Here is a 12,079-nt window from a genome sequence, read left to right on the forward strand (position 1 = left end):
CACAAACCGTGAGATCATGACCTGAGCTGAAGTCAGCTGCTTAACCCACTGAGCCACCCAGGCATCCCTAGTCTAACACTTCGAGTCTGCAGTTCTGGAATCTGAAGCCTGGGCAGATTGACTGACAGATGCAAGTGACAGAGCTGGGACAGGAACCTAAGATCGGGACCAGGGCTCATTTGTCCACGCAGAATTGTCCAGCCTTGAAAGCAGCACTTGTTTCTTGTGAGTTAGCGCATTAGTGACTCTTTTCTCCAAGGATGGCAGTGACATAGCTTGCCACCACATTGCAGAAGTGTTTTACTACTTTCGAGATTTCTGTGGACGTTGAATAGGTTTCCCAGCCCCCTCCTCCCATCTCCCCCCCCGCCCCCATCCCTCGGTGCTTGTTCATGCAACAGGAAACAATTTTAATGTGACTCCAAAAAAAGCCATTCCGTTGTCCGCCTGTTGCCATCTTAATCCCTCCCCAGTTGCCCTCCATGTTTCAAAGGCCAACAGGACAGCCACCTCCAGACAGCTTGTCACCTGACTGCTTGTTGCTGCCATTCCCTAGCAGCCAGAAAGCTCCGGGTTTAAGTTTATGGGCTGACAATGCCCTGGTCTGGTCACTAAATGTTTGTTTGATGTTACTGACTTCTTGTGGTAGTTAAAAAACAATTCCCTCATTGTTCAGCAAAGATAGAACCAACGATCAGTTTATGCAAGAACACATTTGTTGCTTAACATGCTTTTTCGTGCAGCTCAGAAAACATTTACTTTAAAAACACATTGATAATTCACTGTGTACACATGACGCTTCTTTGGAATTTTTCTTCCTCTGTGATATTTAAGTAAAAATAGAATCATTAGTGTTCTGTTTTAGGGACCAATCACTCCTTTCCTCCACTAGAATATATATATATGTATATATCTGTATATACATATATATATATTTTTTTTCCCCTTTGGAGTCTCATAAAATCAGGTCATAGAGAATGTGTTGCCATGGCAGAGTCTTATTTAAGTTTCTCTATTCTTCGGAAGGCTTCAGTGGCTTTACATCCTGACTTTCCTGGTTTTCTAGTTCTTTTCTTTCTTTGTCACTCCCCAGCATTTGCCGCAAGATGGTTGTTTTGATGCCTGATTTCTGGCTCCCCTGGTTGCCCACCATGTCCTCAATCTGCTGAAGCCATTTAGTACAAACCCAGAGAGTTCGCTTTGAAAAGCACTTTATTCCTCCCTGCCAAGCAAGAAGAAAACAGTCTAAACAACAGGACATCATCCTTGTTGTAGCCACATTTAAAAAGAGATGTAAATTTGCTTCTGTTTGATGTTTATGGAATGTATATTTTGTGTCAGGACCTGTGTTAGTTCCTATAGAGAGAAATGGCAAGAAAATAGGTATATTATAAATTTTAAAAATCCCTAATCCCTCCTCCTTCCACCTCCAATTCTTTCCAGCCAGGCCCCTCAGGTTCTGGAAAACAAATGTTAATTGCATGGGTCCAGAGATGGCCTTTCAAGCCCTCTGAAATCCCCAACCTTTTCCTCTTCACTGTTTTTGAAGGTTTTTGTTTGTTTGTTTGTTTTGTGTGTGTGTGTGTGTGTGTGTGTGTGTGTGTGTGTCTTAAAAAATTCTTCCTTGACTATAAATTCCCCTCTATCTCCTGCTACCACACCTCTTTCCTTTATAGTCAAGTTTCTGGAAAGAATAGTTTATATTCAGTATCTTTATATTTCTCTTTTCTCAGTCCCCTTTTTCTCAAGCCTACATCCATTTGCTTTCTGTCCAACCAGTGAAATTATTCTACAAGGATTACCTTGTTATCTACTGCTGCATAACAGACCACACGAGATCATAATGGCTTATAGCAGAGACAGCAGTCCCTTATTATCTGTCTTGAGTATATCGGCAATTGGGCTCAACTGGGTGGTTCTGCTTCGGGTGGCATTGGGCTGGGTTGCAATCCTCTGTAGGCTTGATTAGGTTGGAATGTCTGAGATAGCTTACTCACCTGGAGGGAAGTTGGTTCTGGGGTGTTGGCTGGGTTGGCTGGGGCTATTGACCAGAATGCCTTGGTTTTTCTTCCATGTGGTCTCCCCATGTGGCTTGGACTTGTCACAGCATGGTAGCTGGGTTCCCAGGGAGCATTTCCAAGGGCAAAGGCAGAAGCTGAAGCTCTCCTAAGGATTAGCTTAGGCAGGTTTACAGTCGTACTTTTCCCCACGATCTTTTGGTGAAAACTGGTCACAGGGCCAGCCACCTTCAAGAGGAGGAGAGGTGAATGGCATGATCCTTTTGCCAAGGGGCTGGGGGATGCTATAGCCCCTTTTGTAAACACAGTTAGTTACTAAGGAAACCCTAACTGACCCCACCGCTCCGCTATAGCATTAGCACTGTTGGCTCTGAGGTGTATTGGTGGTGCGGCCTGCTGGTTCCCTTTCTGCCTGTCTGCCCACTATCCTCACTTGTCTCCATGGGCTATTCTTTCCCTCCTTGCTCCTGGCATATTGGTGCGTCCCGAGGCTCTTCACCTCGCTTTTCATTCTCCATTTCTTTCTTAGAAAATCATATCTGCACTCATGGTTTAAAGTTCGATTTATTCATTTGACAAGTGTTTACTGAATATCTAGTATGCACATGCCCCCTACTGGATGAAAGGACTGATAACGTAATCGTGCAGGTTGTGCACTGCGTAACCCCAAAAGATACTGTCTTGACTGTCTCTGTCTCTATCGTATCAGTGATTCTCAGCAGGAAGTGATTTTGTCACACACGGGATGTTTGGCAGTCTGGAGACATTTTTCATTCTTACAGCTCAGTAGTAGGGAGTTCCTGGCATCCAGAAGGAAGAGACCAAGAACACCCTACAATGTGCAGGACTACCCTTCACAACAAGAAAGATCTGGCCTGTAATATCAATTGCGCTGCATTGAGAACCCGTATCTGCATCTGGATCTACAGTGCAGCTTCCCCTTGAGTTCCAGAGCCACATTCCCAATGGTCTGTGCATCCTGGGCTCTGGGAATGCCACCATAAGGCACTTGACTGGCTTTCCTGTCTCCAGGCTTGTGTCGCTCCAATCCACATTCCACACTGCTGACAGAATGAATGACTAATTTTTAAAAATATAATTTATTGTCATATTGGTTTCCATACAACATCCAGTGCTCATCCCAACAAGTGCCCTCTCCAATGCCCATCACCGACTTTCCCCTCCCTCCACCCCCATCAACCCTCAGTTTGTTCTCAGTATTTAAGAGTCTCTTATGGTTTGCCTCCCACCCTCTCTGTAACTTTTTTTTCCCCTTCACCTCCCCCATGGTCTTCTGTTAAGTCTCTCAAGATCCACATATGAGTGAAAACATATGGTATCTGTCTTTCTCTGCCTGACTTATTTCACTTAGCATAATACCCTTCAGTTCCATCCACGTTGCTGCAAATGGCATGATTTCATTCTTTCTCAATGCCAAGTACCATTCCATTGTATATATAAACCACATCTCCATTCGAGAATGACTGATTTTTTTGTTGCAGCATGGACAGCTAACATCTCCCCTGATCTGAAACCCGTCAGTGATTCTCCATGGACTTCAGATAACGCTTAAACTCCCTAATGTGGCCCACAAGATATTTTATGATCAGACTGCTTTCTCATTTCCCATTATGTCTTTCTAGTCCTTTTTAGTTCAGTCAACCTGGCTACCTTGTGGTTTCCAAAGTGTGCTCTGCTTTCCTACGCCACTTGGCCTTTGCACGTGCAGAAATGCCTCCCTTCTGGGACTGTGGCCAACTGCCCTTCCAGTCTAGGTTCAACCCACCTCTTCCCAAAATGTTCTCTGTCATCGCTACCTCAGCCCCAGGCTGGAGTGGGGCACCCTCCTTTTTGCAACTTCTCTGAAGACCCATAAACGTCCCTGCCTTGATCTGATGCCCTGGTGGCAACCATAATACCATCCTTTCATACTTATACTTTCCGCTCAGATCCTGCCAAACAGGCTATGAGATTTTTTGACGTCATTGCGTAGCATTTGCCTCTATAGCACAGGTACATAATTGGGGTTTAATAACTGTATGTTGGACAAAAGAGGGGCCACCTTTTCTCTTCCTAGTGTTGCTCATTGGCATTTCAGGCGATGTACTTAATTCAAGAAATGAATTGGAAGCTGAATATCCACCAGTGGCAGAATGGTTGAATCAATTATGGTACATCCACATTGTTGAATAGTTTGCAGCTATCACACAGGTAGGAATAGCCTGTATTAAAGTAGAAAAGGGTCTGTGGTGTATTATTAAGGGAATATGTATGAAAATTTTATAGTATAATATACAGATGTGTGTATACATTTGCATACGTTTGTATGAGCATAGTGCATATGGAAGGATATGCTTCAAACTGCCCACATTGGTCACATGCCTTAGTATTGTAATTAACAATCAGTTTAAAGGTAAGCACTAGTATTCAGAAATCAATTTCAAGACCAGATATGAATCTATAGACAAACAATAAAGGTAGGAGATAATGTGGAACGATATTACTTTAAAGGCTTGGGGAATGTTTACAAAAATGGGGATCTCTTTTTTTGTGTGTCTTTTGAATGTTTATATATGCATAGAAATAAATCTAAAGGTTTAGAACAAAATAATTGCAGTAATAATTTCTGGATGGCAGATGATTTTTATTTTTTTTCTTTTAGCTTATCTGCATTACACAATTCCAAAACGATGAGCACATCTTCTTTTCATAACAGAATAACATTATTGCTAAAAATGGAAGATTAAAACTGGTACCATTAAGGTGTCTGTTATGTGAGTACTCAAGACCTGAAAAAAGCAACAGTCTCATGCGGTTATTACAAAATGAATACATCTGAGAACAGTAGTTGTCACATACCATTTTTGTTCCTTTCTTACAGCAAAGACTGAAGGAAGAGAAGGAAGCCAAACGGGCACGCTTGGATGGCAGACATGACTACTTATTTGCAATCGTAGCTTCCTGCGTGGACCTGGACAAAACTGAAGTGGAAGATGCCATTCTTGAGGGGAATCAGGTGAGATGCACTTGAGTGTTCCCAGACTTGATTATGGAGGGCACAGAGAACCTATTGACCTCTGTCCTATGGCAGGATCTGTGCTGGGCTGCAGAGGAGGGTGTCTGTTCTAACATGGACAGGATTCCATTCTGACCATACGGGTGGTGGCAGATTGACGTTAGGGCTCTCCAGCTCTTCATGTTGAATGGGGGTACTTATAACTGTCACTTAAGTTCCATGGTTCTGACAGCAATGTCTGCATGTTTCTGAATCCAGTGAAGCTGGGTTCGGGTGCCATCTTGGAACTTGAGGTCGGAGAATAGAATCTTCTCTCAGCTTCTGATATATCTTGTCTTGCGTTTATCCTATTCTAACCTGGGAGATTGAATTTTGGCAGCTGAATCTGGTTTTTGTTGTTCCTGAGCTTGACTTCCATTTTCTGCCGTGATTTCCTTCCAAAATCTGGGGTGTGATTACAGAGGGAAGATCAAAATATGGGAGGATATAATTTCATGAGCATTGAGGAAGGCGTATCAGGAGCCCTATGATGGTTCCTGAAGGTTTTTTTGTTTTTGTTTGTTTGTTTGTTTTGGTTTATTAGCATAAAAAAAAGAGAGAGAAAGAGAGAGAGAGGGAGAGAGAATTCTTTCTGTTGATGGGGGTGGCACACTCTTGATAATGCTTTTTAGTGGTATACCTGTAAATGTTTAACAACCAGCTTTGAGCAAGAGGGTAGAGGGGGGCGCTATTTTGAGTGTTGATTTCTGTGGTGTTAATACTGCCACAATGGCTGATTCCAGACTATGAACATGATGCTACTGAAGGCTTAGTTGGAAAGGGTTGTGATCAATTGGCTGTCCTGAACCAGTATGAGTTGGCTCCAATTCTCCGGTGGCTTTGTTCCTGCCTGCCATGTCAGTCTGGTGGGATCAGTAGGAGTCAGTGGAACAGTGAGGGGTGGACAACACTAAAATGGCTAGACTGCAGGATGAGTTAATTGGAGGTTGAGGAAATGCCCTTCTCCTTTTCCTTCCGGCTAACATTTGTTGAATATTTACCAGGTGTCAGTCTCATCTAAGTGGTTTTCATCTGTTATCTCATTTAATTTTCATGATGCCAGGAGGTAGATAATATTGTTCCTCCAAAATGGAGGCACAGAATGAGACAGTCACTTAACCGATTCAGTCTTCGAGAGGTGAAATGCTTAACTCTACCCCTCTTCCTAATTCAGACATCTGGATTTGGGATCATGCGAGGGGAATAAACGAGTACAAGTTCTGAACTATAAGAAGCCCAGGTCAAACTGTTGTGTCGTATTCAGGACCAGGAATGTCAAAACCTGGAGGTTGAAAGAAAACGTCCTGGCTCAGTCTCCCAAGCAAAGTAGAGGGGCAGGAGTTTCAGTACTGGCCTGTTGGAAGTATCTCCTTCAGATTCTTGGCTTGGAAGTTAATCTTAACGAGGGCGTCCCACTCAGCCCGACAGCATTCTCAATCAAAGAAGAGTCATGAAGGAACCAGGGCAACTTGCTTTCCCTTATATATAATAGTTTTATCTATAATATGGTGGAAATTGGAGGGGGCTTATTTTTTTCGCACTTAAAATTTCAGGCTAGATTTTGTTGTTTGAAAACATTTTATTAAAAAAATTTTTTTAACGTTTATTCATTTTTGAGAGACAGAGAGAGACAGAGCATGAGTGGGGAAGAGGCAGAGAGGGAGACACAGAATGTGAAACAGGCTCCAGGCTCTGAGCGGTCAGCACAGAGCCCGACGCGGGGCTCGAACTCAAACTGCGAGATCCTGACTTGAGCCGAAGTCGGATGCTCAACCGACTGAGCCACCCAGGCACCCCGCAAATGTTTTATTTTAAATTGTGGTAATAATGTAGAATGTAAAGTTTATCATCTTAATCGTTTTTAAGTAAACAGTTCAGTAGTGTGAAGTTTATTCACGCTGTTGTGTAACCCATCTTGAGATCTCTTCATCTTGCAAGACTGAAAATCGATACCATTAAACAACAGCTCCCCCCTGCCTCTCCCAGCCCCTGGAATCCACCATCCCACATTCTGTCTCTAAGAATTTGACTACTTTAGATGCCTTATATAAGTGGAATCCTACAGTATTTGTCTTTTTGTGACTGGCTTATTTTATTTAGCAAAATGTCCTTAAGGGTCACCCATGTTGTAGCCTGTGTCACAATTTCCCTTTTTAAGACTGAATGATATTATATCATATGTCTGTGCCACCTTTTGTTTATGCGTTCATCTGTTAATGAACAGTTGCGTTGTGTCCATCTTTTCACTACTGTGGATAATGCTGCTATGAGGAGAGGTGTGCAAATATCTTTGCACGACCCTCCTTTCAGTTCTTTTGGGTATATACCTGGAGTGGAATTTCTGGATCATGGGGGAATATATTAATATTATGAGAAATTCCCATACTGTTTTCATAGGGACTGCACCATTTTACATTCTCACCAAGGGTATACAAGTGTTTCAATTTCACCACATCCTTGACATTTATCTTTTTCTTTCTTTCTTTTTTTTTTTTTTTTTTTTGACAGTAGCCATGCTAACGGGCATGTAGATTTTATCCTTTTTCCTCCAATTTGAATTTAAAACAGTGCTAGTGACTTTAAGAAAATTGCTTCTGGGGCTCCTGGGTGGCTCAGTTGGTTAAGCATCTGACTCTTGATTTCGGTTCAGGTCATGATCTCGCGGTTCATGAGTTCGAGCCCTGTGTTGGGCTCTACACGGGCATGGAGCCTGCTTGGGGTTCTCTCTCTCCCTCTCTATCAGCCCTTACCCAGCTTGCATGTACACACTTTCTCTCAAAATAAATAAATAGACATTTAAAAAGATTTTAAAAAGTGCTTCCACTGGTAGTAGGCCGGTTGGCAGACCTCTGGTTGTGTAGTGAACCTCATGGATGGGACTGAGTTCTGGACTACTGTTGGATGGAATGTTCCATGATCATATGTGTTCTCATGGCATTTTCCAGTGATTACTCCAATTTACTATTAATTACCTCTAGTGTGTTAGATTAGGTTTTGAAAGGTTTGTTCTCCCTTCTCATCTGCAATTGAGTGAAAATGAAACACTATATTTATATCTGCTTTCAACAGCTCAACACTTTAGGAAATTAGCAAAAATGGAAGGACAATCTTTTCAAACATGTATGTAGCAAATATTTTGATGACTGATTGGATTCCTTCTTTGAACTACATTTTTATTATGGTGAGGCATTTACTCTCTCGTGGTTTTATTGGTTGAAAAATACATGACGCCTTCTGTACGCTTTGCATTAGATGCAGTTTTATATGAAGAAGAAAGCTGATAGTAAATGCTGACTGAAATATGGTTTCTAATTCAGAACGGAGTTGTGACCTTGCCTTTTCTTTTTTCACAGATTGAAAGAATAGATCAGCTTTTTGTTGCTGGAGGTTTTCGTCACCTTATATTCTACTATCAGGACGTGGAGGTAGCAGATACAGGTATCCGAATTTGATGCGACATAAGCCAGAAACGTGTTGCCAGATTCATCTGAGAATGGCTTGAAGCAGAAAGCCACTCTCAGAGCTGACCAGGCCCCTTACATCCACGCTGGGAGATGGGAAGAATGGGCAGTGGTGAGGTGTGGTGGGTGAGGCCAAGGTGCCATTTTGTTCTCAAGGAAAAGGGACGGATAATGATGGCTGTCTAGCCTGGCTGTTCTAACTTCATTTGAGATATTCTGCTTTCCTTTTCAGGCTGTGCTGGTAATTGAGGAATAATAAAGTAGTTTACATTTTGAGACTTCTTTTCCTTACATCCTAGTTCATTCTATGCAGTGATGTTCTAGAACTTTTTATGGGCATCTGTTTCTTTTCTATATAGGCACCATTTATTTTTAACAGAGGAATTGTTGCCAATAAGCATAATGAGTTGTCTAGTTAAATATCACATTATGTTTATTTTCTACCGACTATGATTCAAACGAGTAATGTGGAATGACAAGTTTAGTTATTTTCACTTAAGAAAATTTGCAAATCTTTGTGTGGATTCAACTGGCATCTCCCATTCTACGTTTATGTGGATTCATATAATTTTAAAGCCAAGCTAGGGGCACAAACAAATATATTATGATTATATTAAAATATTACATTCATCTTTTTATAACCTTTTTGAAGGGAAAATAGTTATTGCTGTTGGCATATAGTATGACTATGCTCTTTTGTTTAAAAACTGGGAAAATTATGCATGCATACTCTAAGTGATTGGGATTTTCCTAGAATTATTCTTCTGATATTTTGTGGTCAGAAAGTCCATTACACTTTAAAAAAAAAATTTGTTTTAGTGTTTATTTATTTTTGAGAGCGAGCGAGAGAGAGAGAGAGAGTGTGAGCGGGGCAGGGGCTGAAAAAGAGGGAGATACAGAATCCAAAGCAGGCTCCAGGCTCTGAGCTGTCAGCACAGAACCCAACACAGGGCTTGAACCCACAAACCGTGAGATAGATCATTAGCTGAGCCAAAGTCAGACGCTTCACCAACTGAGCCACTGAGGCACCCAGAAAGTCCATTACACTTTGAACGAAAAATCAAAATAATACAGAAATTCCTAATTCTATCCCAGTCTGACAAACATAAAATCAAATGGGATGTTGAGTTATCTACAAAATGTGCACTGGGTGGAGTTCAGGGTTCGCGTGTAAATGTGACAGTGAACGAGGAAGGTTCACGGGATATAAACATAATTTAATTTCATTCCCCGCTCTCCCTTTAGACCTTTACCGTGGGACTGGCCTTAACCTTTTGATCTTGGATCAACACTGAGACCATTCCATGACTTTCCTGGATATTCTTAGATAGGAAATGTTCCTATGGTTGCTTCACATTACAAATACCGTCTCAGTGCAGAAACTAAAACTATCCAGTTGATCAAAATGAACTGATCTAAAGTTAAATCTTCTTCACTGCTGGCTCGCCCACTTCCTTCCACCATCCCCCAAGGTTCCAAGCAGGGACCTCTGAAGGTCAGTATTCACAGGAGGAGAGAAGGATATGGTCCTCCTCTGCTCCTTCAAGTTAACCTTCTGCTCCTGTCCACGTTGTGCAAACCACGGCTCTGGCTTGAGGTAGGGCAGGCACAAGAGGGACGAGGTGGCAGGAAAGCTTTTACTCGAGCAGCACTGGCACTGTCACAAGTTGGCTGACCTTGATTCCCCAGGCCCTTGTTCTTGTGGGCACTGGGTGGGCACTGGGAGCGTTCGCTGCACATCCCGCGGTGACGTGTTGTCCTCCCGGTGAGGCATATCTGCTGGTTATCTTTATTGGGCGGGTTCGCTGCCAAAGCCCCAGCACCGGTCTCTAGCCCGGCACCGTGGGGGCAGAACTTGGTTGCATGGGGGGAGGTTCCTCCAAGAGGTTCTAATTGCAGGGTTTCAGGATTCAGCTTGCAGTCCACGTTCTTCCCCAGGTCCCTCCCTTGGCACTGTGCTCCTGCCCCTGGTAACCTTGCTTGAACTACCGATCTGCTTGGAGAGCTCCAACTTCCGTGGGCAGACAAGGGCACTGGCTCCCTCTGTGTGCGTAAATGGTCCACTCAATGAGCTACATGCTTCGATGACCGAAAATACAATTTTCAAATAATAATAATGGTAATGCTTAGTGGCCTAGTGTTTTTATGTGCTTTTCTAAGGGCTTCACATGTATTAACTCATTTAATCCTCACAACAATTGCAGATGGTAGCTTCTAGGGATATTATTCGAATTTTTCAGATGAGAAGACTGAGGCACAGAAAGACTAGGTATCTTTCCCAAGGTCACATGGCCATGAAGTGCAGCGGAGGAGACTCACGCCTTGGGGGTCTGACTCTAGAGCCCACGCCCTTCATCCCGTTGCTCTCCTGGCTCTACAGTGTCCTGACTCTAGCACGATACTGAGGGGGCTGCAGGGGTCTGGAGTTCTATAGTCAAAGCTAGTTTTTTGATCTCAACTCTTAGCACCTGTTGGCTGTGACATGGGACAGGCCACCGCTGCCTTTAAGGTTGTAGTGACTTTAATAATGTAGATAAGGTACCAAGCAGAGGAGCTGACACCCAGCACATGCAACAGGTACTGTCTCCCTCTTTGCCCCTCCCCCTTGCCTCTATTGTGGCCTGTTGTGGATGAAAATGACTATTGTAGCTTCAGCAAGAATCTGCTTTGGACCAAACTCTCTCATTCCTGTGCCTCTCGTTCCTGTGTGTGTGTGTGTGTGTGTGTGTGTGTGTGTGTGTTTAATGTTTATTTATTTTTGAGAGAGAGAGAGAGAGAGACAGAGAGACAGAGAGACAGAGTGTCAGCAGGGAAGGGGCAGAGAGAGAGACACACAGAATCCGAAGCAGGCTCCAGGCTCCGAGCTATAAGCACAGAGCCCGACACGGGGCTCAAACTCACAAACTGGGAGATCTTGACCTGAGTTGAAGTCTGACACTTAACTGACTGAGCTCCCCAGCTGCCCCTCATTCCTGTTTTTTGCTGGAGCAACACTTTTTTGAAATGAACCTGTGATCTGGAAACAGTCACCTCCTTTTAGATCCCTTCAGGGCTCAGGCTAGAGATGGTCCAGGCAGCAGACCTTCCAGGGCACATGGATGAGTCAACGCGACACTATTTTAACAAGGAAACTCATTCCAAGAGACAACCATATGGACCGTAAGTAGCATTTGTGAAACTAAAATTCTTTTGCATCTGTAGGACAACTTGGCTCTCCAGGGGGAGTGACTTCCTCTTCTGAAAGATAAAAAACCGAAGGTGTTTGTGACCGAGGGAAAAGATGTGGCTCTTACTGGAGTATGTGTGTTCTTCATCAGGACTGACCCTTCCAGAGCCATCACCCCTGAGAACATCCATAGGGTAAGGGGCCGGAGTAATCCTTTACCCCAAATGACCCAAAATCATGTAAATTCTACAAAAAAAAAAAAAAAAAATCCTTCCCTATAGAGGTAACCACTGTTTTCATTAACTATCTAAAACTACTTTCAAAGAAGTATTTCTAAAAGCATTCATAGCAAACAAGACATTTCCTTTAAATCTGTTGA

General features: G+C 43.0%; 1 protein-coding gene across 1 annotated transcript in view; it reads left to right on the forward strand.

Moving 5' to 3' along the window:
• The window catches only part of DNAH5 (dynein axonemal heavy chain 5), a 232,406-nt gene that overhangs the window by 2,664 nt on the left and 217,663 nt on the right, over positions 1–12,079 (forward strand). Inside the window, 4 exon segments of the mRNA XM_032594188.1 lie at positions 4,905–5,034; positions 8,427–8,511; positions 11,736–11,772; positions 11,774–11,894. Coding sequence (XP_032450079.1) covers positions 4,905–5,034; positions 8,427–8,511; positions 11,736–11,772; positions 11,774–11,894 — 373 coding nt within the window.

Source organism: Lynx canadensis, chromosome A1, assembly GCF_007474595.2.
Source record: "Lynx canadensis isolate LIC74 chromosome A1, mLynCan4.pri.v2, whole genome shotgun sequence".
In the NCBI taxonomy this organism is placed as follows: domain Eukaryota; kingdom Metazoa; phylum Chordata; class Mammalia; order Carnivora; family Felidae; genus Lynx; species Lynx canadensis.